This window comes from Acomys russatus, chromosome 30, assembly GCF_903995435.1.
Source record: "Acomys russatus chromosome 30, mAcoRus1.1, whole genome shotgun sequence".
NCBI classification, from domain to species: Eukaryota; Metazoa; Chordata; class Mammalia; order Rodentia; family Muridae; genus Acomys; species Acomys russatus.
In genome coordinates this window covers 10701638-10721772 of record NC_067166.1, presented here as the reverse complement: position 1 = coordinate 10721772, position 20135 = coordinate 10701638, and the positions used below count along the sequence as shown (strand labels likewise).

Sequence of the window (20135 nt, the reverse complement as noted above, 5' to 3'; positions counted from 1 at the left end):
AAACCGTGGTCTTCTAGAAGAGCCTCAGAGCCAAGCATCCTCTCAGGCATGCAAACGGCTTGAGAGACTTCACTGCACCAAAAGGCTAGAAGGTGCTTTGCAGGTGGTGTGTGTGACTGGAATGTCTCAGTAGTGACTCTCTTCAAACGCTTTCTTTTGCACATAAGCAAACACTTTATCGATCCTACTTTGCAAAGGGTTTTCTCTGCTGTCTTGAGGTCTTCAGCATTGGGCAGAGCATCATTATTATCTCATTTGGGTCCCTTCTTTCCCCATGCGATTCCTCTCACATAGTGAACTGTCTCTAAGTGTTTGATGAATGAAGTTGTATTATACTTGGGACTTCTGGAAATGAATTATGTGCAGTGGGCTAGGTTTGGGGGGTGGGGTATCAGGTCAGGCAGTGTTTCATTACATAGCCTAAGCTGGACATCGGTTTTTGTATGAATTACAGGTTGGCCTTGAACTCAGAGTTCTCCTGCTTCAGCTTCCTGAGCACTGGGCTTATATATAGCGTGCTGCACTGTGCCCAGCCATGAGCTCGGTTTAACCAGCACTCACTACCTCAGTTCTCACACATAAGGGTTTCCCCGCTAGCACAGCTTTCTGGCCACGTCTACGGTAACTATTCTTTGAATGAATAAAGAATGAACACACCTTGAGAAGTTGCATTTCGCTTGTTTCTCTTCTGTAATTAGGTTCTGTTCTTGCGCCAGTTATAACAAGACAGCCATAATGTAGACTGTTTTAACTGTTTCTAAGTGTGTGGCATTCGTTATATTCATACAATTTTGTAATCATTGCTTCCCACCATTTATTCCTTAGGACTTTAAGGTCACTCTCCTATCCTGCTGTGTCAGGAAGGACTGTGATCCGAGCTGTGAGCCCATAATACAGGACCCTGTGTATGTTGCATCAGTATTGAGTCCTGGTGGTCATTTCGGGGGTCTTGCAATCTGGGTGACCTGGGCGATCTCGGTATTACATTTGGGGGCTCTCCGGGGTCCCCCAGACCCTCAGGATCCTGAACTGAGGGCCCTACACTGGACAACTGAAATGCTGGCTGGTGCAGAAAGTGATAGCCAGTTCCAGCTCACTGGATTAAAAAGTATCTCAACTCATACACTCACACAGGTAGAGTGAATTATGTCCTGGCCACATGGAAGCATTGCTTTGTTCGTCTTATACTTCAAGCTAAGGCCTAAAAAACTCCTGCTGTGAAAGCAACATATATGGATTTTGAAATGTCTGACATCATCTGTTAAGTCCCATGCCTGAAGAACCTGATGTCAACTCAACATGTAATACTCAATTTGTACAATAAATTATTAACCTGGAAAAAAAAAAGAGTATGAAGGCTGCAAATAAAACACCAAGCCTCCATCTATTATTCCAGTGTTTGTTAATTTATAAAAATTGATTTTATCTGCCTCCCCATTTACCCACCTACTGACCTACTGACCCATCAGTTTGTGGGTCAATCTGTTTATCATTCATCTTAGGGTCTGGTGTAAGCTAAGGAGCCTCTCGTCTTTAACCAGTTTATTAAGTGGAAAACTAGTATTCCTTGATTTAAATATTTGGGATGTATTAACCTTTAAAAACCACTAGTCGATGACTAAATGCTTTTGTGTTCTTTGCCTAGTGGAACGAAACCGTGGAGCTTTTTCGTGCCAGGATGCCATCGCGAAAGCATCGCTGTCGCTTCAAGACTTACGAGCATTGCTTCACAGCGGCTGACGCTGTGGACTGGCTACATGAACTTCTGAGGAACAGTCAGAACTTTGGGCCCGAGGTAACTCGCAAGCAAACAGTCCAGCTGTTAGGAAAATTCCTGAAGAATCATGTTATTGAAGACATCAAGGGAAAATGGGGCCAGGAGGATTTTGAGGACAACCGTCACCTCTACAGGTAATGGCAGCGTGTTTAATTCTGAAGACAGAATAGGGAGAGAGTGAGTGCATCTGGCCAGCATCTGGAAACTTCCTGAAGTGAAAGAATTTACTGTGCCCACTGAAGCGATGCTTCTATTTGCAGTATGTTAAGTGCCTAGCTGGATGGGCTGTTAAAATAAAACCAATTACAGTTTGTCCTGCTCTGTCAGAGCACCACAGAGCAGGCTGTTGTTGCAATGATTTTCCAGTGGGGAAAATTTTCCATCCTTCTGCTTGCTCGGGAGGGAGGGTGCAGTAACTTAGTACTTCTGGAGTGGCGAAACAGTACTGGGTTTATAGTAACTTAGTTCTTCTAGAGTATTAGAAAGAGTGAAACAGTACTGGGTTTATAGTAACTTAGTTCTTCTAGAGTACCTGAAGGCTGAAACAGTAGTGAGTTTATATTAACTTAGTTCTTCCAGAGTATCTGAAGGGTGGAACTAGCTCCCGGTTTAGCTTTGCTGAGCACCAAGGACTGCAGTACTCAGGCAGAGTGTCTGGTCTTGGAACAGCTCAGGGAGCATGTGTGGGGTCATGTTAGATGTCCCTGACATCTCTAACTGAGCCTGACACTGCAAGCCTGCTTTTCTCTGTAGGATTTGCTGACGATATTTGATGATGTGGACATTTACCTCCAGCTAATCTGAGGGAAGATGGAGATCTCTCTCCTTCTAGCACTTTCTCACTGAACTTGAGGGTGTTTGATTGCTGGAGGCACGAGGCTGACTTGAGATCAGGTGATGGAAGAAGGTAAAGAAGAATGGAGTCACACTCGTCCAGGGAGGAGCCGTTTCACTGTCTGCTGAAGCCTGTCAGTGTCAAGGACAATAGCGAGGCCAGACTCTTCTTAGTGCTTCCTTTCCTTTATTCTAATAGAAAAACAAGGATGTGATTGCAGCACATCTGATACGTGTGGTGCCCTGAGGTGCATGGCTTTGAGCTGCTCTCTTACCCATGAACTATCCCTTTGTTTCTGTCTTAGACTAGCTTCTGTGCACAGCAGAGCAGGGTGAGGGTGGCCATAGGCATGTAAGGCTAAAGACGGATTCCCTCGTGTGTTTCCTGCCTGGCCTCCTTATGTACCGCCCTCAGAAGCCTCCAGTGCCTGGTGTCAGGATTGTCATCTGAGCAGTCAGTTGTCTCCATTTGGCAGTTATTTGCTGCTGTAACTTTTAATTAGGGTCTTGGAAGGACTGGGCGTATCCCGAGGCCTGGCTGCTTCGTGGGATTGAATCTCATCCTGGCCCCACGTGCCAAACTGCCTTGGGGCTTCTTACGTGGTTACCGTCTGGGAGCTTCCTTGCTGGTACTCATCAAGATATAGCTAGAATCCTTCTGAACGGCTTCTCTGCATGAGATACAGTCTTTCCTAGTGTGACCTTAAATAGGGCACCCCTCCCATTGAGTCCCCCAAGGCTCCAGAATCCTCAGGAGGACACCCAAGGAGTGTGTTCTCGGACCTGACCACTGAACACCAATTACTAGAATAATTCATTTCAGTATTAACACTTAATCATGCATCCCCTTTGAGATAAGAACTCATAAGACAGATGCTGTTTCCTTATTCAGGATGCACCAAGTATTAGTTCCAGGAACTTCGCATGTATCTAAAAATCGGCATATATTAAAGTTTCTTATGTAAAATACTGCATTTCCATATAACCTACACCCCCCCTGTACTTTAAATCCCCTCTAGATTGCTTATAATACCTAATATAAGTACTCCATAAATAGTTGCAGTGCATTGTTATGAAATAATGGCTGAAGGTACATATATTCCACACAGAGCACGAACAGGGTGTGAGGGGCAGTAAGATGTGAGGCAAATGTGCTGAAGAGAGACTGAGGATGTGTGAGGTGGTGGGCAACAGCAGTAACTTTTCACTCATGTGCTCAGAATGCTATATGCTACATGGTGAATTCAAGTTCTGCTCTTTGGACTTTCTGGAAACAATTTTTTTTTTTTTTTTTTTTTTTTAATTTTCGAGATGGGGTTCTTGTTTTGTTGTCGGAGCTGGCCTTGAACTCCTGGGTTCAGAAATGATTCTCTGTGGCAGTGTCCTGAAGAGATGGGGCTAGACGGGGGGAGGGGGGTGGGGTGGGGGATGGGTGGGGGGGCACTGCACCTCGCTGGAAGGTTTTTCTTCGCATACCTTTGGGCCATGCTTGGGCGAATCTGAAGGCAGAGCTCATGGCTATAGAAGGCTGATTCTAAGGAGAGTACCCTAATTATATGATTGTTTCCCTTGTTCCTTAGTTTGGGTGGCAGAGTGCTTATGAGGCATAAGCAGGACAGCTTTTTGTTATGTAGTACCTGAACGCTGTCACTTTTTTTTATTCCCTGCATGGGAATTCCATAAATTAACTACCGACTTTGGCAAGTTATCTAGATTAGTCTTGGATGGAGTCTATTTAACGTGTAAATCATTGGCAAGGGTGTCCGTGACTTGCATTGAGAGCTAGCTAATGAGCGTACAGCAGCATTCCATCCTAGTGGTCTGGGGAGAGCTGCCCTCGCTCTTCTGTCTGGTGACAGCTCCTTTCCTCCAGTGAGGGGCACTAACGCCAAGTTCTCACAGAAGCTGAGGAGGAGAGAATGAGCCAAGGCACATTGGATTTGAAATGGATGGTGAGCCGGTGGTGGTGGAATTGAGGACATACTTCAGAAGATTGAGATTTATGGAAAGGAGTCCTTTGTAAGTAGTCTAGAAAGTGCTGGAAAGGACAAGGGGAGGAGTTCTTGTTAGAAAGAAAGAAGCAGCCATTCCACAGCATGTCTGGTGTTGCAAACTCAGTATGTAATTTGTCGTTTAACTCAACTCCTCACTATGGAGGGGTAGTATTCTCCTAATTGTTTGGGTTGTTTTCTCTTTCTTTGGAGAGAGAATCATATGCCAGGCTGGGTCAGTTTCCACAAGGTGAGGTTGACATACCTTAACAGATATGTTAGTGGTGAATAAACACAGAGACTCATGAGGAACTTTTGGTATGGCCGGCACGTTTGTAGTCACATAGTTCTTCTGATGCATAGTAACTGCTATGTGCCTTCTTTAAGAAAGTCTTCTCAAATGAAGGAGGGGTGGGCAGCAGTCAATCTAAAGGCTCATCTAAACACAGCGAGGGGGTATCCCGAGTCTGTGCATTTAGAGAAAGTTACATGAGTGCAAATGCTCATTCTCTTTTGTCTTTTTTGGTTTGTTTTGTTGTGTTTGTAGTGATGGAGACCAAACCCAGGGTCTTGTATGACCTTTGAACTCTATGTCTGGGACCCGACTATGTGTTTTCAAGAGAGAAATTACATATATGTATTGGGGAATTTTATACGTGGTGAGGAATGAAGTCCTCATTTTGCACTTTTTAAAGGGAGAACTGCTTGGCTGCTCGTAGATTTTTAGCACGATTGCCCTGAGTCTGGCTGACTCTTGACTTGCTCCCCTAACTGGTGGGTAGCAATAAGTAGGATTCCAAGGGCTGGGCGTGGTGGGGCACACCTTTAATCCCAGCACTTGGGAGGCAGAGGCAGGCAGATTGCTGTGAATTAGAGGCTAGTCTGGTCTACAAAGCAAGTCCAGGACAGCCAAGGCTACACAGAGAGACCCTGTCTCAAAAACAAAAAACAAACAAACAAACAAACAAACAAAAGGATTCCAAGCTTTAATTTTTTTTATTATTTATTTTCCTAAGCCACTTTTTAAGACCTCATTTCTTTTTTAATTGAAAATACTTTTCACACACAATATTTTTATCATGTTTCCCTCTCCCTCAATTCCTTTCAGATCCTTCCCACCACCCTACTCACCCAAGTTTATGTTCTTTCTCTCTTAAAAACACAACAAAAAAACTCAAATAAGAAAATAAATACCCCCAACAGAAATCAAAAGTAGTAAAAGTATTAAGTAAAAGATCAGTAAGACAAAAAACAAAAAACAAAAACAAAAGCCCCAGCAAAGCAGAATGAGACAAAACTAAAATATTACAATGAGTTTATTTTGTGTTGGCCAACTACTCCTGTGTATGGCACCTGCCCTGAAGTTAATACGCCTCATGAGACTCCATTGGAGAAAACTCAGTTTTGCTTTGCTAATGAGTATCAGCTTCTTGATTATGGGTGGAAGTCCCTGTCTTCTTCCCCTGTCAGTGTTGAGACCCTTTCTGGCTTGAACCTGTACAGGCCCTGTGCCTGCTTCTATAGTCTCTTTGAGTTCATGTGTGGGCCGGCAGCATATCAAGACCCAGGTGGAGTGGATGGAAACATGGTTTTGTTTTGATCCTAAGTGTGGGATAGGTATTGGATATACCTATGTTTTTGTTTTGATCCCCGGTGTGGGATGGGGAACAGACTTGTGAGAGAACAGGTAATGTTTATCCACTTAGAAGTCGAACCATCTTGTTGGTGGGGCTTAGTTTTTGCCAGATAAAAAACATCCTAGCATAGACTCTGAGCCCAAAACAAGAGACGGGGGCTTTTTGAGATCTTGGTATTATTTGGCTGTTCATCACTTTAATTTGAGATGTTCCTAGAGAGACTACTCCAGAGAACGCTTCGGGGCTCTGGGTTCCGGCTGCTGTTTCAGGTTCCAGCAGCAACTTTGGTGGAATTGCTGGTCTGCTGAAATCCTGCTGAGTATGCCAGGGGAATCGCTCCCAGGAACTGAGGCCAGAAAGGTCTACTTCCGTTCCCATAAAACTCCTCTCTCTCCTATGTAGGGTGGGTGGGTTGGAAGGGAGGTGTAAGCATTTAAAGACCCCCAAATAAAGTAGGCTTGGAAAAAGTGAAGCCAACACCAAGGCTCAAAATGAAAATGAGTTTTATATTCCAAATCTTTTTTTTTTTTTTTCCATATGGGATGCTTTACCAGAGAATGTCTGTATAAATATTCTTTGATCAAGAAAACTCTGAACTCTGAATCACTTCTTGTCTGGAGCACTTTGGATGAGGGTGATGTTAAATTGGAGAAGGTGGGGCAAAATAGAAGTTCAGAACCAAATAGATACAGTCAGTTGATAGAAAATGACTAGTCTTGTCAGTAAATGATTTGGCAGTGCTGGGCACTGAGCCCAAAGCTTTGTGCATGTTAGGAAGGTACTCTACCACAAGCTACACAGTTCCACCCATACCGAATGATTGTTCAACATTTGGCTATCCAGCTGCGTATGTGCAAAAATAATTCACAATGAGTCTCAAGCTATACCTCACAAACAATGCAAAAGTTAATCCAAAGTGGATCATTGATTTAAATATAAGACCATATCATTACATCTTGAAGTTAGGCAGAGTTTTTAAGATGGGACACCAAAGGCACCTGTCACCAAAGAGATGACAGATGTCAAAATGAAAAAAAAAAAGTTGTGTGACACCATTAAGAGCATGGAAAGAGGGCTGAGTTGGCTTGGCAGCTAAGAGCACTTGCTGCTATTGCAGAGGACGCAGGTTCCTTCCCTAGTGCCCACAAGGCAGCTCCTAACTGTAACTCCAGGTCTAGGGATCTGAAGCCCCCTTCTGACCTCCGGGCACACACGGTGCACAGACATGCGACCAAAACCACTCTACACATTCAAAGCAAAACAAAGCACTGACAGAAAGAGAGAGAAGACAAACAACAAACAACAGGCAGAGATAGCTGCAAACACATACGTGACAGTGGGCTGGTACCAACAACACAGAAGAACTTTTGACCTTAACAGTGAAACAGCAACAATTCAAAGAATGAGCAAGAGGTCGGAACAGATGCTTCGAAATATACAGATAGCAGATGAGCCCTTATAAAGATGTTTAACATAGTAAACCTCACAGAGATGCAAAGTAAAGTGATGCTACTTACTGTTAAAATGGCTAAAATGAAAGTACCAACAATGCCAAGTGCCACGGAGAGGCAAAGGTTGAAACCTCTTCTCTCACTGGCAGGAATCCTAGGTTGGTATTCCCGTTGGAATACCTAGGTTGGAAACCCTGTTGAAAGTTTCATATAGAGTTAATAAATATAGGTGATCTCAGTCAACATTCCTATTGGATGTTTCCCCTAGAACAATGAAACTTTAGTGTGCGAATGGAAAATTTTTGAGTGTTTTTAGTGGCTCTATTAATAATTGTCAGTAACTGGAAACAACCTAAATGTCCCATGGTTGGATGAACGTCCACAATTCATCTATAAAATTGAACACTGTCAGGTTGGGGAAGGGTGGGGAAGAACAATGAGAGAAAGAAAGAGTGTTTGGAGAACAATGAAACTGTTGTTTCTTGGAGTGGGCACTACACATGTGAGTGTGTTAAAATTGATAGGGTTTTATTACCTACCCACCCACCGCCAATCAGCTTTCCTGTAGGCCAGTATGTGTAGACTTTAAAAATCTTATGTGAATCTCTGGTGCTAGAAACTTGAGCAGATGTTTTAAGATGTGTGATCTCTTAGTCATTTTTTGTGACCCCCGTGGAACTTTGTTGAATCATTATTTTGTAGTCTTTGGAAGGGACTTGTTTTTATGTGTGAACTCTTTACTCCCTCTAGTGGTCATCCTTTTTAAAGTAGGAAAACACAAGCTGTATATATGATTGTAGTTTTCTTTCTCCCCTAGTTTCACCAAGTCCACAATGATCAATTTTTCAGGCGCTAGGTATAAATGCCCGAGGTACTAAGATCAACCAAGGGTGGGGACTGGAGGCTCAAAGACCTATTTTTCATTTCTTAAGTGAATAGAGGGAAAATATCCAAAATCTAGTTGGTCAGTTGAATCTGGAGGCATACAGGGAAGTGGAAGGTATGCTTTTTCTTCTTAAGAAATTGGTACAAATCTTTTGGTTTTGGCAACACTAATTTAAAAAAAAAAAAAAGAACAATTCATTAGATTATTTTGTGTCTGCTGATTTTTTTTTTTTGGAATGTATTTTTGTCTTAAGTTGACCCACTAATACATGTTTGCTGGATATGGTGTGGCATCAGTGCACCGTGTTTATGACCAGATTCCATCCACTGGCACTTGTATCACCTCACACATGTTTCATTTAAAATTCCTTCTACCTGTGTGGAAATATTCCTTGATTTTGTTACCTATAGTTAACTCTCTTGTGCTTTAGATTGTTACAGGTGGCTCCTCCTATCCAACTGCAGCACTGAGCATGTAGGAATTAGAGAGACACCCCTCATCCCCCCAATCCCCACCCCCACCCCCACCTCTACCCCCCCATCCCCCACACCCACCCCGTAAACAGCCAGATAGGGAGCAGGCCATGGCTAGATAACACAGACGCAGGCTTCTTTCTTCACACTCCCACCCCCACTTGAGACAAAAGCCTGGCAGCTTTAAACAAAGGCCTAATAAAGCCTTTTGTCTCTCATCAGCAGGCCTGTTGCTGCTGGACTGGCTCAGCAAGTTCAAAGCTGGAGCAGGACTTGTTATATAAAGTTGTGGGTGAATCAACCTTCGCATTTCTCCTGAAAGGACCAGTCCTAAATCAGGAGATGAAAACTCTTCTCTTAAAAAAATAACCCAGCCCTGGGAAGAGACCGGATATTTTGCTTCCTCATTTCCCCCTCTGCTTTGCACCGGGTCTTTTCCTCTGTGTTTCTGGTGCATGTGAGTGTTTCCATGCAATTTGTTCTTTGACAGTTTCTTCTATGTACATGGTTTATTATTTCTCTAATGCTTCTCTCTTCCCTTCTTCCCAGCCCCTGACAACCTCCCGCCCGCCCCCTTCCTTCCTATGAGCTCCTTCCTTACAGTCACGTCTTCATTTTGCTTTGTGACCCATTGAATGTGCCCGGAAGCCTCTGTGTGGCCATGGGTGTGAAACTATCCCCTAGTGCCCACTTTGGCTAACTGGTGGTTATAGAGGGAAGCTGGGACTGTTCTTCCTTCAGAATCTGTAACCAAAAGCTCAGCAGGAAGTGCTAGGGCTCCAGAAACTCCTCCCTGGTCCACGGGTGACTGTCGCCAGGCCCAACCTTGGGCAGGCCTCAGTGTAGGCAGCTGTAGCTGCTGCGCCATCATGAGTGCAGTGGCGCGGCCTTTCTTATGTCTGGGTTCCTGCATTCCTTCCTTTGTATCCGCTGAGCCTTAGACTGGATGGTATACATGTCCTGTTGAGGACTGAAGACTCAGCCACTACTCATCCACTGGAGCAGCCATGAGTCACTGAGTTCACTTCTGTTCATGGAAAAGAGAAAAAAAATCTCATTAATGCTCAAAGAAGGCACTAGAAGATGCAAGACCTCCCATGCCAGTAGTTGGTAGAGCTAATGCTGTGAAAATGACCATCGTACCAAAACCACTTAGAGACCCAGCACAACCCTGGTTAAAATCTTTGCTGTTCTTCAGAGAAAGAGAAAAACAACCTTAAAGGTCACGAGAAACAGAAGAGCTTGGGGAGCAGCGTCAATCATGAGCGAAAGGAGTGCTGGGCTGTTACCGCATGTGCTCTCCTGCTGCGCTGCAGAGCCGGGGTAAACAGGGCGCCCAAGCCAACTGTTTAGCAACATACGAAACACTAGATTTCATTATGACATTTTTTGAACAGTTTTTTTTTTTAAAATCCCTTCTACCCGTTCTTTCCCATTTTCTTCCTCCTTTGCATCCTCCCACCCCAGGCCTCCTCCCACTCTCATGTCACGTGTGTCCTTTGCCTACCCTACCCTTCTTCGTCAGCACCCCACCTCTTCTTTCTGATCTGCTACCTAATTTCACAGTCTATACCCACTCTCGTACACCTTATTTACAGGCATGCAAACAATTAAAGTTAGGATCCACATATAAGAGAGAACATGTGATTGGTTTTTATCTTTCTAAACCCTGGTCACCTCATTTACTATAATTCTTTCCGGATCCTTCACTCTTTATTGCAGATTTCATTTTTCTGTGTGGCTGAATACATCCCATTGTGTATAAGAGCCAGATCCTCATTGGTCATCCATCTGCTGATGGACATATGTGCTGGTTTTTATTTCCTTGCTCTTGTAAATAATGCAGCAGTAGGTACGGATGTAAAGATTTCCTGGTGGTAGCATACAGAGGCTTCTGGGCATGTGCCTCGGGGTGATATAGCTGAGTCATATGGTAATTGTAGTTCCAAGTTTTTGAGAAATGTTCATAGCGACTTCCATTATGGCTGTAGCAGTCAATTAGATCTTTAAGGCTCTTTGGTACCATGTTATGCTATGAAGCCAGGTTGGTCTCAAACTTGCTACACATAGCATAATGCTGGGCTTGAACTCAGAGTCCTTTTGCCTCCGAGTGTTGGGATTACAGGTATGTGCTCCCAGCCTCCTTTAAGGGCCTTTTAAAATTATTCTAAATATTGAGTATCACACTTACCATACCATGGCAGGAAAGAAAATGTAACATGATTCCTTCTCTTCCTGCTTTGCACCGAAGAAGATAAATAGGCAAATCAAAGCATATTTAATTAATTACCTACAGGAATCCATAGCAAATAATAGGATAAATATAATAAACATATTTATATTTATATATAAATATATGCCCATATATCACACACATGCTTACACACATACACACATGTATGCATATGCATGTAAACATGTATATATGTGCACACACGCAATACACATGTATGTATGTGCATACGTGTATGAATATATATGTATATGCACGTATGTATGTATATACACATACATACACACACATGTACACACACACACATGAATTCCTATACTGGCAGTCCATGGAGTGACTCATCTGTTTTGCTTGGTCTGCATAGTAATTTTAGTTGTTGTTTTGTAAGTCTTACTATCTTCATGTTTTCTATTTTCTGTATGGTAATGCTTCCATGTTGTTCAGATTTTCCAAAATACAGAAGATACATACAATAAAGAGCCATCTTCCTGTCTCTTTCCTTTGGTCAAGCAGTTCCATTCCCCAGTGACACCGAATGTTACTAGTTGTAGTCATGCCTTAAAAAATCATGCCACTGTCAAAAATGGGGCACCAGAATTTGTGTGACAGTCAGTCCCCACTCTCCACTCAACTGTGGAGAATGTCCTGTCCATCGGCTAGATCTGGGTAGAGGTTTGAAGTTTACTGCCCGTATTGTCCTTGGCTGGTGCCATAATTTGAGCAGGACCCCTGGGCCCAGATCCGCCTGCTATAATGTACTTCTGTAGGTTTCTAGGATCCTCTGGATCCTTCTATTTCCTCGTTCTCCCATGCTTCTCTTACGGAGGCCTGGTGGCACTCAGAGGAAGGATAGCAGGCTACCAAGAAGAGACTTGATACCCTGTGAGCATATACAGGGGGAGGAGGTCCCCCTCAGTCACAGACATAGGGGAGGGGAGTAAGGGGAAAATGGGAGGGAGGGAGGAATAGGAGGATACAAGGGATGGGATAACCATTGAGATGTAATATGGATAAATTAATATAATATTTTTAAAAAAGTCATGCCGCTGCCAGCCAGCTGTGGTGGTGTGCCGATAGTTCCAGGTCCTTGAAAGGCAGGAGGATCACTTGGATCCAGATGTTCAAGATCAGCTTGGGCAACATAGTGTGAGACCTATATTAAGACAGAACAATTAGGAGCTTAAAAGGTTCTGATGGCACACACTCCAGTGGGCACACTCTCTGGTTTCCCTGATGATTGTGTTATCTGCTTAGCCCAGGTAGGAGCTATGTCTGTGACCCTGCCAGTGTAGAGGGAATTGCTTCAGGACCTGGTGATGGAGAGAGGAGGAGGATTGCTTCAGTAGGGCGGCCCTGTGGTGGGCAGGATCTGGATAGGAAGAGGTGGGAGGCAAGAGGGTATCCCTGGTGACCTCGACGGAAGAACAAGGCTGCTGGTCAGAAACACACTAGCCTGTAAGCTTTAATGTGACAAGTGGGAGGAGACAAACATGGCTAGTCTTAGGATGCCAAAGCGCTGAATTATTACATTTATAGCTATGGAATAGACTTTAGATTTATTTTGTTTTATGTGTATGAGGGTTTTGCTAGCATGTATGTACATGTAAGTGCCCCAGGTGTCAGAGTCCCTGAAACTGGAACTACAAACGGCATGTAGGTGTTGAGAACAGAACCTGGGTCCTGTGCAGGAGAGACAAGTGCTCTAAGCCCCGGGGTCATTCCGCCATCCTTTAGTGTAGACTTTTCCTTGTGAAAAAGCAGCCCATGTGAAGCCTGTGTTCTAAAGTGGTCATTTCGTAACAGTAGTGCATAGGCGGTAAGGCAGCGGGGCTGCTGGGGACACTGGGTGACAGTGACAGTAGGGACGGTAGAGCTTCGTACTCCCGCTTCCTCACAGGCTAGCTAAGCTCTTTAAAAAAGATTGTGTGCCTCTGTGTGTGTGTGCATGTGTGTGCCTGTATTTGTGTGTGCGTGTATGTGCCTGTGTGTGTGTGTATGTGTGTGCATGTGTGTGTGCATGTGTCTGTGTGCCTGTGTGTGCCTGTGTGTATGTGTGTGTGTGCCTGTGTGTGTTGTGTATGTGTGTGTGTGCACATGCCTGTCTACATATTGCTGTGTGTGTGTAGGTCAGAGGACAACTTGCAGGAGTTGTTTCTCTCCTCCCAGCATGTGGGTCATTGATTTTTGAGCTCAGGTGGTCAAGCTTAGAGGCCTTTACCGCATGAGCCATTTTATTTAGAATTTTTATTAGTGTTTAACATTTCCATATTGAGGCTTGGACTATAATCTTAGTCTTTTTAAAGCCAGTTAACAACCCATAATACTTTCAGTTCTTCATACTGGGTATTTGTGATATCTTTGTACCTAGTTAGTGTCTCAAGGAGGATGGGGCCTTGAGAAGTTAGTACACGTCTCAGGGGCTCTCTGCCTCTCTGTCGCATACCTCACAAGGGTCACTAATAAGCAGCCACGTCGGAGTTTTGGAATATTGGTGAAAATTCTATACATATATATGCTTGTATTTATATGGGACCTTTAGCCTTTTTTGTTGGCCAATCATCCTAAACTTTTCTGTTTGTGGGAGCTTCTGTTTGTGTGGTTCTTGGTGGGAAGGAAGGCCATTCGAGTGATGGAAGCCACCCTCCGCCTCCCTACTAACACATGGCCCGATCCTGGCTCTTTAGGTGGCCCTGCCCAGGACTGACTCTTCATGCAAAGGAAGGGACAGTGTGCAGCTTCTTGTGACCGAAGTCGGATCCTGTAAGAACAACGAGAAGCAAACAGAGTCGCATCCCAGTGCTGGCGTGGGGACCAGCCTGTTCCTAGGGTGTGGTCTCACCAGTGGTTCTGGCCCTGTGTGGGGCGTGGGGCCTGGCCTTCTGCTTTTGTCTCGGCTTCATCTCTTTTCATCCTGTTCTCTAGCTCTCTCTCTACTGATTTTGTGACTCTGGTATTTTCTGATTCCTTTCTCGTTAACTTTGCCAGGATTGGTGTCTGTTGTTTACAGCTGCAAGAACCCATACTGATGGTACAGGCGGTGACTACCGAGAGTGTGAAGCTGGGACAGCTTTGCAGGCCTAGAAAATTGTGTGTGAACTGTCTGAAAGCAAAGCGGTGACTCGGCTGTTGTGTGACATTCCAAGGCGGAAGGGATCTTTGGAGTTCCCTGTAAGCCTGCAGGCACCAGGCTGGTGGGGCAGGGGTTGGGGGGGGTGGGGGTAGGGGGAGATTTTAAAGACAGGAGCTTTGCCAGTTGAACCCTGGTCTGAGATGTCTACACATGCACATATATGTGGAGCTATAAGTCAGCCTGCATCTGAGGTTGGAGGCCAGCACCGCCATCTTCCGATGTGAAGGTTGCCCTGGAGCTGGTAGGCATGCCAACAGGATGTTGAAATATGCTGTTCTGATTCAAACCAGGTGCATCCTGATTGCTGACACAGTTTTGTAACATTCCTTCTAAGGTGTGTTGGGGATTAATTCATGCTAATTTCCAACCCATGAGTTGCTTCTCTGTCCTGACCCTGAAATGTTTCTGTGTTTCCCACTCGGCCACGTTTCTTTATCCATTCCCTCTGTATATATCACTTTTATGCATTTGACCACTACTCGTATGTCCTTGAAGTTTTACTATTTGCTTTGATCCTTAGCTCTGTTTCTCTGTGAATTCTCCCTGCATGTTTTTAGCTCCAGTAGAGGGTGGAGCCTGACTTCTGCGGTCTCCTGCCCTGCCCATTTTGCACAGCAGAGAAAGCTCTTTTGACCCGGGAGGGTGGGCGGGGGGAAGGTTGCACAGGAGTCCGCCACAGATGTTACACAGAAGCAAACAGAGGCATGTGGGCGTTAGTTAGTCCTTCTCTGTCCATCCTAAATGATGGCTCCCTGACAACAGTGGATGTCTGCTCTGAGATTCAGGTTGTAGCATGCGGTTTAGTGAGGTTGCTGAGAGGGGGAAAAAGGCCCACCATTTTGAGTGTGTGGAGTTGGCAAGCTTGTAAACTAGAAATGGAAGACGCCCGGCAGATGTGTCATGTGCGCCTCAGGAAACACAGGAGACAGAAGCATATTCATGCCCCTCATGTCAGCCTCTTACCAATTGCTTGATTGAAACTTATGTTCTCATATGAGGGGGAAGTATTGTGTGTGTGTGTAAAACTTGAAAAAACTGTAAGCCTAAGTTTTGAGCTATTTTTTAAAGTTATAGCTTTATTTACTTATGCAATGGCGGGGGTGTGCCCCAGTGTATGTGTGGAGGTCAGCTTATGAGAATGGGCTCTGTCCTTCCATCGTGTGGGACCTTGGGACCAATCTCAGGCTATCTGGCTTTAATTGCTGAGCCATCTTGCTGGCCTGGTTCTGACTTGTTAGAGTTTTGTGTTGGGGCAGGTGTCTCTGTTAATTAGATCCCTACACATGCTGCTTTGCTGTATTTTCCACCAAGGGCACACCTCTCCGTAGTGCTGCTCCCTGTAAGCCTGGATCTCCTGTTCTGGAACCTCTGATGGGTCATGGCTTCAGGGCTGTAGAAAGCTTAGCTCTGCTTGCGTCCCTCAGGGCCCCATTTGTTTCCAAGGTTGAACCTTTATCAGTAGCAGGTGGTACCCCTTGAGGAAGCCAATAAATAAGTTGGGGGTCATTACCCAGGGAGTGGTGGAAGATAAGGGTGCGGGAGAACTTTCTTTTTATCTAGGTGTCTCCATAACGGAAGAGAATACCTAGTGCATGTTGAGACAAAGACTCCAAAGTTTAGTCTGAAAAGACTGGGTTCCCGTCCTTCCTCTAAGCAAGCAGCTCTCACCCACCTCCATTCCTAGGAATGAGGGCTGTAGCTTTTCCACAGTTACATGTGAGTAGTAATGGAGTACACTGTGGGCCCAGTGACAGGAGAGCTGTCACAGAGGCTTTGGAGTGTGGCAGGACTAGCCTCTAATCCGAGCTATTTGCAATTTTCCACTGTGCATTGTAAGCAAATAGCTTACAGCCTTCGATCCTCCGAGGCTTCATCTACAAACTAGGAATGCCAACATCGTGGACTTGGCCCGCATTTAGAGGTAGGTATTTAACCATGCTCCTGTAACTTATAATGTCCAAACCGAATATGCCTGTGGTTGGCACTACAGTGGGACCAAGGTTGGTCTGTCTGTCCTTTGTCCTCATGCTGTCTGTGTGACTTCTGGTCAATGATGTTACATCTGTCCTTCCTCTACACCAGGGCTCAGCAGCTTTGATTTACACGTAGCCAGAGAGTAGAGAGTGGGTCGTGAAGGCTCTCTTGGCACAGCCCCACACTCCTGCTTTCTGGCAAAAGCAACTATAAGAAGTATGTCGCGTACGCCAGTAAGATTTCTATAAAGCAAATGATGGGCTTTGACCTGCAGGCTACAGTTGTCAGGCCCTAAGATTGACCCAGCTGTGCCTCGTATGTAGCAGGTACGTCTATTCCTTGCATCCATGTGATGTCATTGTATATGAAGGAGTGTAAACGTGGGATTTGTTGGGACTTTGGAGTAGAGACGGAGGTGGCGGGGTAGTAATAAGTATGTACGATCTGCTGTGCTGTAGGTAGGGAGGACCTTGAGGGATCGGTGGAAAGGGAACGGGGGTTAGTAGACCCAGCCTGCACACTGTGATGCAGGTCTGACCTGAGAGGATTGCAGGAACTCAGGACCAGTTGCCTCCTGGACTCATGCAGAGTTCCCAAGCAAAGACTGCTGCTGGGGCCCTGTGTCCTCTGGAAGGAAGGAGTTGGCTGTGACTCTGTGTGCTCCGGGACGGGTTAGAAGTATTTTATCAGGAAAGCAGGGTACAGCAGTGGGAGCTGTTGGCCTGAAGAGAGAGATGAGCTGGAACCTCTGTGGCCAACAGAACCACTTTCCACTCATGTTTGTGGTACAGCCTTCCTAAGTGGAGACCAAGAAGATGGAAACTGCCAGGAAGACCACTGCTCCTGTCCCCACAGCCAATCTTCTGGTGGCAGCTGGTGCTTGTCCCCTGCCTCCTTCCCTACTGAGTTCTCACATCCTCTGTCAATCACCTTGCAGGCGCAGAGTGCTGTGTCTGCAGAGTGACCCACCAGTTTATTCCTGTCCGTCTGGACCTTCTGTCATCACGTACTTCTCAGACTAGTAGTTTTGCACTGGCCAAGGGATGCCATGCTGACCCTGGCTGCTATGGCTCTTCCTCCTGTGTCCCCTGTGCAAGCACAGTTGTCCTTCCCTCGCAGCAGGTGCTCTTACCTGTGCCATGGTAGTAGTTGTTCTCATCCTCTGTCCTCTGGCCACAAAGAGGACTCCAGAGTGCTCCCACGAGGTCCCTAGCAAGAGTTTATCCCTCTGGGGACAGGAATCCTACTTGCAGAATCCAGAATGGTGGTGACAGGAAGCCCAGGGAGTTCCCAGGCGGTTGCTAGGTACTAGGAGGGGTGGTGAGCAGGGTTACTTTTTTCCCCATCCTTTGAGTTTATGTGTGTGTGTGTGTGTGTGTGTGTGTGTGTGTGTGTGTGTGTGTGTGTGTGTGTGTGTATATATATATATATATAATTATATATGCATAATATATATGTATATAATTTACTATGTTTACATTATTCTTTCTGCATGTATGTCTACAGGCCAGAAAAGGGCGCCAGATCTCACTATAGATGGTTCTGAGCCACCATGTGGTTGCTGGGAATTGAACTCACGACCTCTGGAAGAGCAGCCAGTGAGCCTCTCTTCAGCCTGCAGCCCTTGGTTTGTGATACATTTGCATTCTTCTTAGGGGAAGCCAGCCCCATAGTGATGCATTAATTCCTGGGCAGTTCCACCGCTATAGGCTCCGCTGGTGTGTCTCCAGTGCAGTGCTGGCCTGATCAGTGTGGCTTTGTGACAGTCCTGGAGATCAGCTTCCTGTAACTTCTTCATCTTTGCTCTTTTTCAAATGGTTTCTGATTCTGGGCCATTTGCCTTTTCACATTTGTTCTAGAACAGTTCCTCCTGGGGTTTTGAATGGAATTTCATGGGATCAGTAGATGAATTTGGAATTTAACATCTTAGCAGAATCAAGTGTTCTGAGTCATAAACAGAGTACAGAACTTTCTGTCTATTTTTCTGCAGCGGTACGTAGTTTTGTTATTTTGATCATGAACATGTTTCTTTAGATTTTAAGTTGTTCATGTTTTTGATGCTATTAATATTCTTGACACGTTTTCAAGCAGTTTTGTGAAATATAATTTTTTAGCAAACTTTCAATATTTAGGTGGTATTATCCACATGCACCATATATACATGTATGTTCACACACATATATACCACACCAATAACAATGATGAGGGGCTTTATAGATCACAGTAAAACCCTTAGACTTGTTGGAGGTTTGTCTAACTCATGGGTTTCTGGGAACCAGCAGCCATGGGGAGTCCAGAGCTCCTGGCAGTTGATACCTGGCAGGGCTTTGCTGTTGCTGAGTTCGTTAGTATAAAGGCCTTAGGTTCCTGGGCAGACACAGGTTGGCTGAAGCTGCTGGTGGTGAAAATTTCTGCTGATAACCAAGGAAGAATTTTCAGCATATCCAATGGAAGAGAGCTTGAGATACTGTGAGAACTCCATTACAGACCAGCCAAGTCTACAAAGATTTATTGAAGATTTTATTTTTTACTTGTGTGTGTGTGTGTGTGTGTGTGTGTGTGTGTGTGTGTGTAGTGTAGAGTAGAGGCCAGAAGAGGGGGTGGGATCTCTTGAAACTGGTGGCTGTGAGCTGCTTACTGTAGCTGCTGGGAGCTGAACTCTGGGGTTCCAGAAGAGCAGCAGCTGCCTCTAACCACTGAACCATCTTGCTAGCCCTCCAAGATTTTCCTTATGACTTAAGATAGTCTGTAGTGCTTTGGATTAAACAGTAATTTTAACTTTTATAGTAAATCCACAGAGGAATAGTAGTGGTGGCGCATGCCTTGTTGTAAAGGCTTTTCCAGCCATTATTTGGTGTTAGGGGGCTGGGATGCTAAAATATCAGGATTGTGTTATTCCTAGCCAGGGATGCTGATGACTCTCCTGCTCTCAGTGTCTCTAGTATACACATGAGGAGTTCAGTGTCGTCATTGGGACTTTACAGTTCTGAAATTTAGGATTTACACATTTTAAAACAAGCAGTTGTAATGGTTACCCAGCAGAGGGCGCTGTGCTCCTTTGAATGTTCTGTTAGTATGCAGGCCAGCTCATGCTGGAGCAGATAGACTGTGTCTGAACTGTGCCTGTACTGAGAGCAAAATGGATCCCTCTTTGCCCACAGTTTTCATCACCTCCTGAGAGGTCAGCAGTGAGTGTTTCGACTCAGGTATTCATTATTCCACTGCTTCTGGTCTATTATTTTCTTGAATCACTTAGCCACATTGTCTTTAAACAATTCATTACTATCTTTTAACACATTTATTTTATGTGTAAGAGTGTTTTGCCTACGTGTATGTCTGTGTATCATGGGCAAATCTGGTGCCTGCATAGTCCGGAAGAGGGCACTGGATCCCCTGGGGCTGGAGCTGGTCATGAGCCACTGTGTGAATGCCAGGAATCGAACCCGGGTCTTCTGCAAGAGCAGCGAGTGCCCTTAACCTCTGAGCCTTCTCCCAAGCCCCTAAGTAAATGATTGTTTTTGTTTCTGAAATATTTTCTCTGCCCTTGACTTTTATGTAAAATTTAGCAGAATATGTGTTCTCTTGTTTCTTGTAGTTTCTTAAGATTTCATAACAGCAATGTGTATAATTATGGTTTGTTGGATTCTCATGGCTGTTTGTCATGTATCATCCCACAGACTGTTCCCCTATCTGTAGGGATTTGGATTGTTTCCACGGTTCTGCCCTTACAACAGTGCTGTAACGATCTG

The 20135-nt window shown here is 44.9% G+C and overlaps 1 protein-coding gene and 1 pseudogene across 2 annotated transcripts in view; both read left to right on the top strand.

Annotated features, from left to right (window-relative positions):
- Positions 1–1056: 1056 nt before the first annotated feature.
- On the top strand, positions 1057–1265 carry LOC127212211 (ATP synthase membrane subunit K, mitochondrial-like; annotated as a pseudogene).
- Positions 1266–1627: 362 nt separating this feature from the next.
- Positions 1628–20135, top strand: part of Depdc1b (DEP domain containing 1B) — a 67601-nt gene continuing 49093 nt past the window's right edge. Inside the window, exon 1 of one of the 2 annotated variants that reach the window (XM_051172528.1) lies at positions 1628–1911. In XM_051172528.1, coding sequence (XP_051028485.1) covers positions 1679–1911 — 233 coding nt within the window. In that variant the 5' untranslated portion in view covers positions 1628–1678. Of the gene's footprint in view, positions 1912–4437; positions 4631–20135 lie in introns of those variants that run through there. The other variant, XM_051172529.1, reaches the window with a different exon arrangement.